Source organism: Myxocyprinus asiaticus, chromosome 17 (assembly GCF_019703515.2).
Source record: "Myxocyprinus asiaticus isolate MX2 ecotype Aquarium Trade chromosome 17, UBuf_Myxa_2, whole genome shotgun sequence".
NCBI classification, from domain to species: Eukaryota; Metazoa; Chordata; class Actinopteri; order Cypriniformes; family Catostomidae; genus Myxocyprinus; species Myxocyprinus asiaticus.
In genome coordinates, this window is record NC_059360.1 from 30670050 (window position 1) to 30686904 (window position 16855).

At 39.2% G+C, this 16855-nt stretch overlaps 1 protein-coding gene across 2 annotated transcripts; it reads left to right on the top strand.

The window, feature by feature from the left end:
• Positions 1–1208: 1208 nt before the first annotated feature.
• Positions 1209–11771, top strand: gale (UDP-galactose-4-epimerase). 2 transcript variants are annotated; one of them, XM_051723514.1, is made up of 11 exons: positions 1209–1355; positions 1848–1977; positions 3451–3566; positions 3881–3994; positions 4242–4418; positions 4499–4612; positions 4696–4762; positions 5022–5107; positions 5206–5283; positions 11255–11369; positions 11511–11771. In XM_051723514.1, the coding sequence occupies exons 2-11, from the start codon at positions 1857–1859 to the stop codon at positions 11573–11575; spliced, it is 1053 nt and encodes a 350-aa protein (XP_051579474.1). In that variant the 5' UTR covers positions 1209–1355; positions 1848–1856; the 3' UTR covers positions 11576–11771. The 2 variants fall into 2 exon arrangements, with proteins under 2 accessions (XP_051579474.1, XP_051579475.1); XM_051723515.1 differs by having other exon boundaries at positions 3454–3566.
• The last annotated feature ends 5084 nt before the right edge of the window (positions 11772–16855 follow it).

Here is a 16855-nt window from a genome sequence, read left to right on the forward strand (position 1 = left end):
ACATAGCTGTTTAACTAAACTTTAGAGACTCCTGGGTGGCCCTTGTGGTCATTAAAAACTTTTACTGGAACAGAACAGTACAAATAATTTGCTAGAATTTTCCTCCATTAACTTTGGGACAGTTAGAAATTAAGTTAATTGTACTTCATACTTGATATAGTTTGCTTATAATGGTTTCATTTCATATCGTTTATAGGCAGGGATACGTAGTCTTTGAGGTACTTGAAAGTGGCTCTTTCCGTTTTAAATAAACAAATAATAACCAGCTGTACATATGACTGACATATGACCATTGTGTGTCTCGACAGAGTAAAATACGTCAGACTAAAAGTTGTGTGCTTAAGGGAAAAGATTTCTCCTACGAGGAAATAGGATTTCCATAATAAAAGTCATTTTGGGAACGCAGAATGAATTTACGTCGTACTTTATGACGTCACTGTGGTTTGCTTTTATTAATGGATATATCTGATGTGCTGGTAACACTTTACAATAAGGTTCCATTTGTTAACAACATTAGTTAAAATTAACTAACAGTGAACAATACTTTTACAGCATTTATTAATCTTGCTGTAATGTTAGTAACAATATATACTAATACATTTTTAAAAGCAAATTGTATTAGTTAACATTAGTTAATGCACTATGAACTAACATGACCTAACAATGATCAAATGTATTTTTATGAACTAACATTAATTAAGATAATGCTGTAATGTTGTAAAGAATATATTGTTCATTGTTTGATTATGATAGCTAATGCATTATCTAATTTTAACGAATGGAACCTTATTATAAAGTTTTATATTTCATTGTTTATATTGATTTCTATTCATAAAACTATTTCTACAAATATATAGGGCATTTAATATATCTGTCTATCTATCTATCTATCTATCTATCTATCTATCTATCTATATATATATATATATATATATATATATATATATATATATATATATTATTATTATTATTATTATTATCTATATAGATAGATAGATAGATAGATAGATAGATAGATAGAAACTATATATATATATATATATATATATATATATATATATATATATATATATATATATATATATATATATATATATATAAAACTTTAGTTACATATGAATCGTGACAGAAACGCAAAAGAACAAATTAAAAAGACTTTTCCTTTGCAAGCGAATCACAGTGGACTTGCAGTAGCAGCTTCACACACTTCCACGTGTCCCTCAAACCAGGAAGCGAGAATGAATAAACTACTAAACAGACCCATAAACGCCAGCAAACTCTCTCCGCCTGTCACTGTACTGCCTGTCACCCGCGGGTTCCCCAATAAGCCTCATTGATCTGCATTAATCAACAGGGTGAGTATGAATAGATCTCAATGTGACCTGTAGAGGTTGTTTGTTTTAATACTGTTCGTGCAGGTGGGATCTTTCTTTCTTCAGTCAGGTGACTTTTGAAGTCTTTCTGGGTTAGAAGTAGTCTGAATATTAAAATGCTATTTTCACCATTGATTTTGTGTTCTGCGACTTTTTCATTATTGTTACTGACTGGCCTGTTCTTGATCGAAAATGTTGCTTTACGTGGACACAGGACTCTTTAGTTTTGTCAGTTTGTATTGTGCCTGATTCGTCGATTAATAACATATCTTGAGCGTTTTTCGAGGTTATTCTGCTCTTATGTGACAATTGCGTCATTTAATGAGTGAGAGGGCCCTATTCATGTCTTGTTTGGAACAGGATACTGCAAGTGACGAGTCTGGAGCCACGTAGTCCAGTTTGAGTAGAGTAAGGGAAGGGGACACACCCACATACCTTTTACCAGTCTTGTGTGTGTCTCTATCTGTAATAAAGGTTCTCAACATGCGTCAGAAGATCCTGGTGACAGGAGGGGGTGGATACATTGGCAGCCACTGTGTTGTGGAGCTCATTGAGGCTGGTTATCATCCTGTGGTCATCGATAACTTCAGCAATGCTGTCAGAGGTAAACAGACTTCAATAAATCACACTGCATTATTAAGGGGTCATGGAGGTGTACTGAGCCCTTAAATCACATGGCATTACAAAGGAGCCTCAGATATGACTTGCTAACACAGTGGGCCATTGGATGGCCTATAATATGGTGTTTTCTGGGAAAATCATTTTACAGTCGGAACACCTAAACATGTAGGTGAAGTGTAAATTTGTCAGTGTTAAAATTCTATCCCATCTTAAATATTCTGTGTTCAATACAAATTAAGCTCAGTCGACACAAAAATTAATTTAGGCTTGTCCCTCCTTTTCCTTAAAAAGAGAGCACTAGGTTACAGTGAGGCACTGACTTACAACAGAAGTGAATGGACCCTTTTCACAGACTGTGATGATGCGTTTCCCCCACATTAAGCAGTGCAAATCTAGCAAACTTATTTATATTTGCAATTTTTAAATGATTGTGTAAATTTATACAATTATACTTTGTATTATATTACCCTGGAATAAGGTACCACAGCTGCGATGAATTTCTAATACAGCTGCTGAGAGAGTAACAGAAAATGTGGCCTCTTTCTCTCTTCTGACTGCTGTAATCCACCCTTCTTTTGGAAAGCCTTGAAAGCGTAATGGTGGATTTTTTATTTTGCTGTAGGAGCAAACGGGTAAAAGAAAATTATATTAACTGTGGCCTCTCATTCAGTGCTATAGAAATTTACCCTGCTATCATTTACTTCCACATTCTAAACACGGATGTATGATACTCACAGTTTCAAAAGTATAGCCACAAGAACTAAACAATATGCATGCTAACATGATTTTAGTGTGATAAAATCGCTTGCTCACCTTTTCTGTGTAAAGATATATCTAATTTTACAGCTTTGTTGCCATTACGACAGAATGGCCAAAACCCTGCAAAGACCGTAAAAACTACGATTTAAACAACTTTACAGCTCAAATAATACACAAGTTTTAACAGAAGAATTAATGTAAGTACTTTTATAAAATATATTTATAAAAAGATGTACTTATCTGCCTTTAAACCCTCCACAAATTGGCCCAAAAATTAATGTCCATTGTAAGTGCCTCACTGTGGACCTTGATTTTTGCTTTTTTTTTTTAAAGAAAAGAAGGGACATTTTTCATGGTAATCAACGTTATTCCACAAATGCTATCGATTGAGCTTAACTTGTGTTATTGTAACCAGTATATTCCTTTAATATTCAGAGACAACTGTAAGCCATTCATAGATTGATTCTCCTGAAGTGTAAACACTAGCTCTGTGACCTTATCAAAACATCTGTTTGAGCACCACTACCAGCCCAACCTAGCACTTATGTATGTGCACTGTGGCTGTTAATTCTATAATGAACTGTTTATTTTTCATTTTTAATGCTTTTTAATTCCGGACAAAACTAAGAAGTTTCTTGGTGTTCTGATAATGTTTTCAAAGGTTAATGCCATTTATATTTGTGTGTGTTTCGTTGAGGAGAGGGTGATGTTCCAGAGAGTCTGCGGCGGATAGAGAAGTTTCTGAACACTCAGATTGAGTTCCATGAGCTGGACCTTCTGGATAAAGCTGGACTGGAGAATATATTTAAAAAGGTAAAAAAGAAAAGAAAACAAAGTCTAGCTTATAGCCATTACTTGCTCAGAATAATAATGCTGTTCTATATTCAGTCAGCATGCTTTTTCTCATTATGAGCGCAGTGCCTGCTTTATCTGTCTCATAACAGTTGTTTCTAGACAAAGCTTCTCAGTAACATTAACAGTAACTAAGACTAATTTTGGCTCCTGTGTCATAATAAGAAAGCTCTTGATTGTGGAAATTTCTGAACCCTCTTGGTGCATTAATGTGTAACAGTGCCACCTAGTGATTGAAGGTTTACATTGTTTCCTATCTGCTCTTTGTGTTTCAGCATTCCTTTTATGCAGTGATGCACTTTGCAGGACTGAAAGCCGTGGGGGAATCAGTAGAACAACCTTTAAGATACTACAAAGTCAATCTCACAGGAACCATCAATCTGCTGGAGGTAAGACATACAAATTGCAATGTAAAAAAAGTGCTTGTCCAGATGTGTCTGTGCATGAATTGTCCTTATGCATGGATCAGTTTTATGCATGAAATGGATTGTTTGTGCTTTTGAACCGTGCTTTCCCCATGAGTTCCACTGAATGTTTATGTTAAGGATTAGGCTTTGTGCAAATTGTGTGTGTTAGTGCTTCTTGCTCTTAAGGAATGCTTTACTGGCTGTGGTCCTGTGTGTATGCATGAACCAGGTGATGCAGTCTCATGGGGTGCATAATCTGGTATTCAGCAGCTCAGCCACGGTCTATGGAGACCCCCAGAAACTCCCTATTGATGAGCAGCATCCAGTGGGCGGCTGTACCAACCCCTACGGCCAGACCAAGTACTTCATAGAGGAAATGATCAGGGACCACTGCTCGGCAGAGAAGGTAACTGGGCCCTCGGTTATGACACTTTGCATGTGTTTGACTGTGTGTTGCAAGTATGTGACTGATCAAATGTCTTGCAGGACTGGAATGCTGTGCTACTCAGGTACTTTAATCCCATTGGTGCTCACATCTCAGGACAGATTGGTGAAGATCCACAGGGAATCCCAAATAACCTTCTGCCTTATGTCGCCCAGGTAACCTGTCTGACCATTTAAAGCTTAGGAGATGCACATGTTTGTTTACGTATTGTAATGACTTTTTTTATTGTGTTTGGCAGGTTGCTGTTGGCAGACGAAAGCACCTGAATGTGTTTGGAAATGACTATAATACACCTGATGGAACAGGTGATACAAGAAATCTGAGTTAAAAAAAATGTACTGAAAATACAATAATTTGAGATTTCACTCACAAAGAGCAATTTGTATCCTATGAATTTTTTTAGAGCTGAGCATGATTAGAAGAAGTTATTGGCAGTGGAAATTTAGATTACTTTTTTTATTTTATCAAATTCATATTTGTGGAATATGACCGTGGAAACCTCTGGCTTTCAGCATGCTATTTATATCTTAATCTTTCTCACTCTTATTTATTCTTCCTGGGTAGGAGTGAGAGACTATATCCATGTTGTGGACTTGGCAAAGGGACACATCGCTGCACTCAAGAAACTGAATGGCAGTTGTGGGTGTAAGGTATATGATATTCTTGCTTCCTCTTTTTCTTTCTCTTTCATTCTCTCAATTTTTCAAATACTTCTCAGTTTTAACTGCCTGTCTTTGTCTCTGAGTAGGTTTATAACCTGGGCACAGGTACAGGCTACTCTGTGCTACAGATGGTCAGTGCAATGGAAAAAGCCTCAGGTCGAAAGGTGAGGGAAAAACCCATTCTTCAGAATCAGAATCAGCTTTATTGCCAAGTATGCTTACACATAAAAGGAATTTGTCTTGGTGACAGGAGCTCCCAGTGTACAACAATACAAAAACAGCAGCAAGACATAGATAATAATAAAAAATAGTTATACACATACAGTGCATCCGGAAAGTATTCACAGCGCTTCACTTTTTCCACATTTTGTTATGTTACAGCCTTATTCCAAAATGGATTAAATTCATTATTTTCCTCAAAATTCTACAAACAATACCCCATAATGACAACGTGAAAGAAGTTTGTTTGAAATCTTTGCAAATTTATTAAAAAAAAAAATGAAAAAAAAAAAATCACATGTACATAAGTTTTCACAGCCTTTGCTCAATACTTTGTTGAAGCACCTTTGGCACCAATTACAGCCTCAAGTCATTATGAGTATGATGCTACAAGCTTGGCACACCTATTTTTGGGCAGTTTCTCCCATTCTTCTTTGCAGGACCTCTCAAGCTCCATCAGGTTGGATGGGGAGCGTCGGTGCACAGCCATTTTCAGATCTCTCCAGAGATGTTCAATCGGGTTCAAGTCTGGGCTCTGGCTGGGCCACTCAAGGACATTCACAGAGTTGTCCCGGAGCCACTTTTTTGTTATCTTGGCTGTGTGCTTAGGGTCGTTGTCCTGTTGGAAGATAAACCTTCACCCCAGTCTGAGGTCCAGAGTGCTCTGGAGCAGGTTTTCATCAAGGATGTCTCTGTACATTGCTGCATTCATCTTTCCCTCGATCCTGACTAGTCTCCCAGTTCCTACCGCTGAAAAACATCCCCACAGCATGATGCTGCCACCACCATGCTTCACTTTAGGGATGGTGTTGGCCAGGTGATGAGCGGTGCCTGGTTTCCTCCAGATGTGATGCTTGCCATTCAGGTCAAAGAGTTCAATCTTTGTTTCTCATGGTCTGAGAGTCCTTCAGGTGCCTTTTGGCAAACTCCAGGCAGGCTGTCATGTGCCTTTTACTGAGGAGTGGCTTCCGTCTGGCCACTCTACCATACAGGCCTGATTGGTGGAGTGCTGCAGAGATGGTTGTTCTTCTGGAAGGTTCTCCTCTCTCCACAGAGAAACACTGGAGCTCTGTCAGAGTGACCATTGGGTTCTTGGTCACCTCCCTGACTAAGGCCCTTCTCCCCTGATCGCTCAGTTTGGCCAGGCGGCCAGCTCTAGGAAGAGTCCTGGTGGTTCCAAACTTCTTCCATTTACGGATGATGGAGGCCACTGTGCTCATTGGGACCTTCAATGCTGCAGAAATTTTTCTGTACCCTTCCCCAGATCTGTGCCTCGATACAATCCTGTCTCGGAGGTCTACAGACAATTCCTTGGACTTCATGGCTTGGTTTGTGCTCTGACATGCACTGTTATCTGTGGGACCTTATATAGACAGGTGTGTGCCTTTCCAAATCGTGTCCAATCAACTGAATTTACCACAGGTGGACTCCAATCAAGTTGTAGAAACATCTCAAGGATGATCAGTGGAAACAGGATGCACCTGAGCTCAATTTTGAGTGTCATGGCAAAGGCTGTGAATACTTATGTACAAGATTTCAAACAAACTTCTTTCACGTTGTCATTATGGGGTATTGTTTGTAGAATTTTGAGGAAAATAATGAATTTAATCCATTTTGGAGTAAGGCTGTAACATAACAAAATGTGGAAAAAGTGAAGCGCTGTGAATACTTTCTGGATGCACTGTACGTACATACATACATATACACATACACTATATTGCCAAAAGTATTCGCTCACCCATCCAAATAATTGAATTCAGGTGTTCCAATCACTTCCATGGCCACAGGTGTATAAAATGAAGCACCTAGGCACGCAGACTGCTTCTACAAACATTTGTGAAAGAATGGGCTGCTCTCAGGAGCTCAGTGAATTCCAGCGTGGTACTGTGATAGGATGCCATCTGTGCAACAAGTCCAGTCGTGAAATTTCCTCGCTACTAAATATTCCACAGTCAACTGTCAGTGGTATTATAACAAAGTGGAAGTGATTGGGAATGACAGCAACTCAGCCACAAGTGGTAGGCCACGTAAAATGACAGAGCGGGGTCAGCGGATGCTGAGGCGCATTGTGTGCAGAGGTCGCCAACTTTCTGCAGAGTCAATCGCTACAGACCTCCAAAGTTCATGTGGCCTTCAGATTAGCTCAAGAACAGTGCGTAGAGAGCTTCATGGAATGGGTTTCCATGGCCGAGCAGCTGCATCCAAGCCATACATCACCAAGTGCAATGCAAAGCGTCGGATGCAGTGGTGTAAAGCACGCCGCCACTGGACTCTAGAGCAGTGGAGACGCGTTCTCTGGAGTGACGAATCACGCTTCTCCATCTGGCAATCTGATGGACGAGTCTGAGTTTGGCGGTTGCCAGGAGAACGGTACTTGTCTGACTGCATTGTGCCAACTGTGAAGTTTGGTGGAGGGGGGATTATGGTGTGGGGTTGTTTTTCAGGAGCTGGGCTTGGCCCCTTAGTTCCAGTGAAAGGAACTCTGAATGCTTCAGCATACCAAGAGATTTTGGACAATTCCATGCTCCCAACTTTGTGGGAACAGTTTGGGGATGGCCCCTTCCTGTTCCAACATGACTGCACACCAGTACACAAAGCAAGGTCCATAATGACATGGATGAGCGAGTTTGGTGTGGAAGAACTTGACTGGCCTGCACAGAGTCCTGACTTCAACCCTATAGAGCACCTTTGGGATGAATTAGAGCGAAGACTGCGAGCCAGGCCTTCTCGTCCAACATCAGTGTCTGACCTCACAAATGCGCTTCTGGAAGAATGGTCAAAAATTCCCATAAACACACTCCTAAACCTTGTGGAAAGCCTTCCCAGAAGAGTTGAAGCTGTTATAGCTGCAAAGGGTGGGCCGACGTCACATTAAACCCTATGGATTAAGAATGGGATGTCACTTATGTTCATATGCGTCTAAAGGCAGATGAGCGAATACTTTTGGCAATATAGTGTATGTAGTGCAATCTAATACAAATATTTTATCTGTTATGTAAAAATAAATATATTTTTATAAATATAAAAAAAGACTAAACTGTGTATTGCACATAGTTATTGCTCAATGGGGGAATTTAACTGTTGATGAGATGGATAGCCTGAGGGGAAAAAAAGTTCCTGTGCCTGACGGTTCTGGTGCTCAGAGCTCTGAAGCGTCGGCCAGAAGGCAACAGTTCAAAAAGGTAGTGGGCAGGTTGAGTGGGGTCCAGAGTGATTTTTCCAGCCTTTTTCCTCACTCTGGAAGTGTATAGTTCTTGAAGGGGGGCAGGGAGCATCCAATAATCCTCTCAGCAGTCCAAATTGTCCTTTTGTAGTCTTCTGATGTCTGATTTCGTAGCTGAACCAAACCAGACAGTTATTGAAGTGCAGAGGACAGACTCAATCACCGCTGAGTAGAACTGTATCAGCAGCGCCTGTGGCAGGTTGAACTTCCTCAGCTGGCGAAGGAAGTACAACCTCTGCTGGGCCTTTTTCACAACGGAGTCAATGTGTGTCTCCCACTTCAGGTCCTGTGAGATGGTAGTGCCCAGGAACCTAAATGACTCCACTGCTGCCACAGTGCTGTTTAGAATGGTGAGGGGGGTCAGTGTTGGGGTGTTCCTCCTAAAGTCCACAATCATCTCCATCGTTTTGAGCGTGTTCAGCTCAAGGTTGTTTTGACTGCACCAGACAGCCAGCTGTTCAACCTCCCTTCTGTATGCAGACTCATCGTCATCTCGGATGAGGCTGATGACAGTGGTGTCGTCTGCAAACTTCAGGAGCTTGACAGAGGGGTCCTTGGCGATGCAGTCATTGGTGTAGAGGGAGAAGAGTAGTGGGGAAGAGCACACATCCTTGGTGGGCACCAGTGCTGATTGTAAAGGTGCTGGAAGTGAGTTTCCCCTGTCTCACAAGCTGCTGCCAGTCTGTCACTAAGCTGGTAATCAACTGACAGATAGACATGGGAACAGAGAGTTGGTGTAATTTATTCTGGAGTATAGCTGGGATGATGGTGTTGAAAGCCAAACTGAAGTCCACAAAAAGGATCCTTCCATATGTCCCTGGTCTGTCTAGATGTTGCAGGAAATGATGCAATCCCATGTTGACTGCATCATCCACAGACCTGTTTGCTCAATAAGCAAATTGAAGGGGATCTAGAAAGGGTCCAGTGATGTTCTTCAGGTGGGCCAACACCAGCCTCTCAAATGATTTCATGACCACAGATGTCAGGGCAACAGGTCTGTAGTCATTAAGTCCTGTGGTTTTTGGTTTCTTTGGGACAGGAATAATGATTGAGCGTTTGGAGCAGCATGGGACTTCACACTGCTCCAGTGATCTATTGAAGATCTGTGTGAAGATGGGGGCCAGCTGGTTAGCACAGGATCGAAGACACGCTGGTGAGACGCCATCTGGGCCTGAAGCTTTCCTCGTCTTTTGTTTCCGAAAGACGCGGCTCACATCATCTTCACAGATCTTAAGTGTAGTTTCAGTAGCGGGAGGAGGGGGGTTGCAGGAGGTGTTGGTGTTCATGTGAAGTGAAGGTCAGAGTGGGTGTGGGGTGTGTGATTGGGCCTTTCAAATCTGCAGTAGAACACATTCAGGTCGTTAGCCAGTTGTTGGTCCACCACAGGGTTGGGGGTAGGAGTCCTGTAATTTGTGAGTTGTTTTATGCCACTCCACACTGATGCAGGGTCATTAGCTGAAAACTTGTTTTTCAGCTTCTCAGAGTATCTTCTTTTAGCCACTCTGATTTCCTTGTTCAGTGTGTTCCTGGCCTGACTGTACTTTATCCCCACTCCTGTAAGCATCCTCTTTGGCCTGACGAAGCTGCCTGAGCTCTGCTGTAAATCACGGTTTGCTGTTGTTGAACTTTAAATAAGTCCTAGTAGGAATGCACATATCCTCACAGAAACTGATATATGATGTAACAGTATCTGTGAGCTCGTCCAGGTCTGTGGCTGCAGCCTCAAAAACACTCCAATCCGTGCAGTCGAAGCAGGCTTGTAGTTCCCACTCTGCTTCATTGGTCCATCTCTTTACAGTCCTTACTACTGGCTTGGTTGATTTTAATTTCTGCCTGTAGGTTGGAAGAAGATGAACCAGACAGTGATCAGAGAGTCCCAAAGCTGCTCTAGGGACAGAGCAATATGCATCCTTTATTGTTGTGTAGCAATGATCCAGTATGTTCCTGTCTCTGGTGGGGCATGTAATGTGCTGTTTGTATTTGGGCAGTTCACATGTGAGATTTTCTTTGTTAAAATCCCCAAGAATAATAATAACTGAGTCCGGGTATTGTTGTTCCCTGTCTGTGATTTGATCAGCCAGCTGTTGCAGCCCCGCATTCAAACACGAGTTTGTCACGATATACACACTCACCAGAATAAACAAGGAAAACTCCCGCGGCGAGTAGAAAGGCTTACAGTTAATAAAGAGCGCTTCCAAATTAGGACAGCACATCCTCTTTAACGTTGTTACATCTGTACACCAACTTTCATTGATGTTAAAGCATGTTCCACCACCTCTCTTTTTCCCCGTTAACTCCGCAATGCGATCCGCTCTGAACAGCTGGAAGCCCGGCAGATGTAACGCACTGTCCGGAATGGCTTCACTTAGCCAGATTTCTGTGAAGCACAAGGCAGCAGAGGTTGAAAAGTCCTTGTTTGTGCGGGTGAGGAGATGTAGTTCGTCCATTTTGTTAGGAAGAGAGCAGAGATTCGCAAGATGAATGCTCGGCAGCATTGTTCGAAAGCCCCTTTGACGGAGTTTGACCAGCGCACCGGCTCGTCTTCCTCGCCTGCATCTCCTGAACAACAAATAAGCGCTCCACACCGAGGCTGCCATCCGCGGCGCCATCATGATGATAATAATTCTTATCCACGGAACTGAATATAAACAATATAAATGTATATATTTATATATATTTTTCTCTGGTCCCAGATTGACTATCAGATTGCTCCTAGGCGTAGTGGGGATGTGGCCTCTTGCTATGCAGATCCCAGTCTGGCGGAGAAAGAGCTGGGCTGGAAAGCTGAATATGGCCTGGAGAGAATGTGTGAGTGGAAACTGAGGTTTTAATTCTGCAGTTTGCAAGAATAAATGAGAATGTGAATGGATTATTTAAACTGCAAACCCAGTCTTAATGGTGCATGCTGAAAGCTCATCATTAATCTGACTGTTTTATCTCATGACACAGGTGAGGATCTATGGCGCTGGCAATCCCAAAATCCCACAGGATTTAGTAATGGAACAGTACCTTGAAATTGGATGGAATTGTATCCATGACAAAGCACTGGGCCAAAGTGGAATCATGAAGTCTCTACTTTTTGATAGTTTTGTTTTTGTATGTAAATTCGTTATACTATAAGAAATTTGGAGCCAAAATTGTCTTCAATCATCATATTATGTCAATGTGTTTCCTTGTCAATGTAAAATAATAAAGATTTACATTTATCCATTTGGCAGGTGCTTTTATCCAATGTCACTTACATTGCACTTATTACAGGGACAATCCCCCTGGAGCAACCTGGAGTTATGTGCTTGCTCAAGGACATAATGGTGGTGGCTGTGGGGATTGAACCAGCAACTTTCTGTTTATCAGTTCTGCCCACTACAGATTTATTTCATTAGTTTAAAAAAACTTTTCTGTGCTCTCTTGTGTTGAATATTGACAGTGCCTTAATTTTTCTTCAAGGGTGATGTGAAGTAAAATGGGCCACTTTTTGGTAAATCATATAGAACAGCATTACACTGTCTATGCACAGTTTTTAGACTGCTCTTTGTTTGTTACATAAAATGTAAAAAAAAAAAAAAACTGTTCAATTTCAAAGCTATTTAAATGTCAGAAGTCTTCGTTTCTCTTAGTTTCATCATTGCTGTGTTCAGGTCAAATTAAATGTCAAACCCATCGTGAACAAAGAAATAATGCTCAACAATTATTTTCAATTTAATAAATCATTACAAGCAATGTATTATGGCATTACAAATAAATGTAAAAAACAAATTAAAAAAATAAAAGTACAAATAAGGCACGCACATCCAAGACCAAGCAAAAATAGTGTGCAGAATCCAAAACAACTACCAATCCAATAATAGAGAAAAAAGTAAATGCACACCTGGAAAACTCCCATGAACAGGATTTTAATTCCTAAGTGACATTTCAAGCATCTCACTCTTCCTCAGACAAATAAATGTGTTAACGTGTGTAGTGGGGGAGGATGAGTTGACAGAGACTAAGGTGGATTTGTGGATGTTAGAATAAGAACAAAATATGACATTAAAAAGGCAACTACCCTTACTAACACTCACTTAACTAATGTTTCCATTCTGTGAGAAGCTCTTTGTGTGTGTGTGTGTGTGTATGTGAGAGAGAGAGAGAGAGTGAGAGGTGGTTGCATGTATCTGAGCACATTTATGGATACTGAATTCATAACTTACAAAAAATAACATCCAAACTTGAATTTGGATTCTTAAAATATTATTTTAAGACTTAAAGGAATCATCAAAATAGTGCTTAAGTAGGTTTAAACAATGGCCTTTTTTAGCAGACATTTGGCCCATTTTAGCTGATGAGGGTTTGCCAAAACGAGCTAGCAACTAAATCTTTTTCATCAAATTATGTTGTTTTGTAAACTACAGATTTTTTTTCTTCTTCTTACAGAGACCATTATGACATAATTTATGAGTCCTTAATTTTAGATATTGAATATTTTCTTTTGGATAGATAAACCTTTATAGTTGCACTAATCCTATGTTTTTCCCAATCTAACCTCATTGAAATTATTTGCCCCACCTACCTTAGCAAACTTAAGACCAATGAAATCAGCTGTTACTTATTTAAAATAGTTTCAACCTTCTCTGCCCAATTTACCTGATGGCCCATTTTATCTGATATAGTGGACTCCACTGCTACCTGTCACTGAGTGATGACGACAAACTACATCTGGTGCTAGCCATACATCACTTCAGTCTTTTGACTTCAGAGGATGAAATGATGCCAACTCCAACTGTAAGACATCAGATACTTCATACTGCCTGAACTGCCTTGGACTTAGGATAGACCCCACCGAACCTCACTGAAATGACCTGCTGATTGAACTGCGAATCACCTCATTGATCTCTGACTGCATCACCTTTGTCTATTGATGGACTACACTCTTGAAATGGAATACATAGACTCATTTAATTGTCAACAAAAGGCTTCATCAGCCAGCTAACAAAGGACAATGAATCTATGTGAACTGCAGTTAATCCAAGATAGACTTCAAAGACATTATCATTAATCTTAAAGATCATAAAAAAATCTTTTTTTAAACACTGGACCTTAATTCTTACTTAATTTACTAATTTTAAATCATGACTTGCACTGCACACAAATAACTAATATTGGCATTATATTCATGCTGTTAGCCAGAGGGGAACTGGCCCCCACAGTGAGCCTGATTTCTCCCAAGGTTATTTTTCTCCATTAACCAACATCTTATGGAGTTTTGTGTTCCTTGTCACAGTCGCCATCAGCTTGCTCACTGGGGTTCTAAATACAATTATTATTTAATAATTTAATTTCTATACACAATTTACAATCATATTTAATCAAACTACACAATGATGACTCTATAGATATTACAGTTTAGTTAAATTTTTTTATTTTTTTTATTTTTTTTTAATTCATGATTTCCTGTAAAGCTGCTTTGAAACAATGTGTGTTGTGAAAAGCGCTATAGCTTACAAATAAAAATGACTTAACTTGATATCACCCAGTTCATTTTTCAGAGCTTTGCACTGACAGGGTATTGTTTATTCGAAGCAATTCTGTATAAATTCTGATTTCTTTCTTTTTCGCTACACCCACAGAAAATATTAATTTTGGCAGGTGCCAGTGTTTAAACTTAAATTAAATTAAGATGTGTAGCAAATTATCAAGATGTGTGTTTGTGTAGCAAACTTAATATCAAGACATTAAAAGTCATGTAAATTACATGTTTATTAAAAAGAATATTTCAATTTCACGATTAGAACAAAGGGATAGTTCTCCCAAAAATGAAAACTCTCTCATCATTTACTCACCCTCATGCTATCCCAGATGTGTCCAACCTTGCTGTCTTAAAATTATAATAATGCATCTGTCTCCATATATTATTCAGTCAATTCAAGTTCTGCTTTAAATTGAATAAAATTACCTTGAAATATTTTCAGTTCCAAGGGTGGCTATGTGCTTAGCATCAGTTCACTGTACTTAGCAATATTGCAGTCAGGACTTTGAGGAAAAAAAAAAAAAAGATCTACATTACTGCAGCCTTGCTTCAAATTTAAGCTTCCTCCCCTATGAAAATGAACAACTGTTTAATTTCACTTTCACAAATACTTTTTTTTTTTTCAGATAAATGATTCTGTTACTACAGACACTTGACTTTTTTTTTTTCTTTTCTTTTATTTATTTTATAAAAATAAACATTTCCGCACTGCCTTTCGATCTAAAACTGAATTTCTTCACATCCCATCTCCACGTAATAATGTATTTCTTTTCCACAGAATTCTCAGAAAAGTCTGAAATAGTCCATTACAAACAATACATATTCTCTCAGGGGAAGTGGTGGTTACCTTGATATTTTATATTCTTATTAGTGCTGTCAAAGTTAATGACGCTGACATCAGAATATAACGTGATGCATGATTTTGTCAGTGAATGTATTTATCTAGCCCACTACGATCTCGTTTGTTTGAGAATATTTGAAATAATATAATTATGGGCTCTGCAGATGTGTGGATGGCTGTGTTCCGAGGATCATATTTCAAACATAACACATCAGAATATGGTGGTTTTGCAAATTTCGTTAGTGTATGAGTCCCTCCATGGCAGAATGTTTTCTGGTTTTTTAGATTATTTGAAATAAAATAGCCATGCAAATAGGCACTGGCATACACTGTATCTGTGTATCGCTATGTACTGAGGTTCAAATCTCAATGATGAAGCATGATGTAATGTTTAATTTTGTTAGTCCATCATTTACTCAAACCTATCACCATCTTCTTTTGAGAATATAAATTGTATTTTACAGTTATGGGCTTTGGACATACGATATTGGATAGGCAATATACTTTACCCATTTTATATTATGTTCTTGGATTCATACATCTAGCAAATTATCACAGTCAGAATGAGCTTTATTACAAAGTACGCTTACACATACAAGGAATTTTTCTTGGTAACAGAAGCTTCCAGGGCACAAACAATACTAAAAGTGAATTACAAAAATTGTAAAAAATTACAAAAATTATAAAAAACGAATATAAAATGTGAGTGTATATATATATATATATATATATAGTAATACACAAATAATGATTTAATAAGTCTATGATGCTCTAGGGTTCATAACTAAAGAAATGTACAAGCAAGTGTAATGTTAATATTGTCACCTTTTTATCAACTACGTCACAGCATGGCGCCATATTTAATAAAGCCTTTAAAAATAGTGTGGGAACAGTCGGAGTTAGTTACTGTATGCGAGTACTGTTACACATGACATGTTAGATGATTCATAATAAAAGTGATAAAGAAAATCAAATCTCAATAGCAAACTTTGTCTAACGTCATCTTTACACAGACTTTCACATGAACCTGGAATATGGGATGGATGGGTCTTATATAAATTGCAGACTTCCTTATGGTCACGGGCATCTTTTATAAAAAGCTTAATTAAAAATGATGCTTTGAAAATAATTTTACAAATGTCAACAGTCTAGTCAAATACCTGCTGACCACAGCCTCATATTTTCAGTGAAGCTGTACCTTTAAAAAATCCAGCCAATGAAAATAAGCAGGAGGTCCTATATGCCACCCACCATTTTTTTTTTTTTTTTTGTTTTTGTTTAAGGAGGACCGGTTATTTCCAAGTATCCCTGGCTGCAGCTTGCAGAACGGGGCGGGGCAACATATATGGGCGTGGCTACACGTGTGGCTCCGCCCATAACTTACTCTCATTGGCTTGGTCATCTTTTATTGGTGGACATGAAAGGAGATGCATTTTAAAATAGTGTAGCCCGATATTATTTATTTTAGTGCTGTGGCTCGTAAGTACCACTTACTTTGTTGTACTTACTGTTGTACTTCACAGTTCATTGCAAACAGATGTAAACGCAGCAAAAATGAAACGTCCTCTCACTTTCAACTGCTTTTATTTTCAGCAAACTTAACATGTGTAAATATTTGTATGAACATAAAGATTCAACAACTAAGACATAAACAGAACAAGTTTCACAGACATGTGATTAACAGAAATGGAATAATGTGTCCCTGAACAAAGGGGGGGTCAAAATCAATAGTAACAGTCAGTATCTGGTGTGGCCACCAGCTGCATTAAGTACTGAAGTGCATCTCCTCCTCATGGACTGCACCAGATTTGCCAGTTCTTGCTGCGAGGAGTTACCCCACTCTTCCACCAAAGCACTTGCAAGTTCCTGGACATTTCTGGGGGGAATGGCCCTAGCCCTCACCATCCGATCCAACAGGTCCCAGACGTGCTCAATGGGATTGAGATC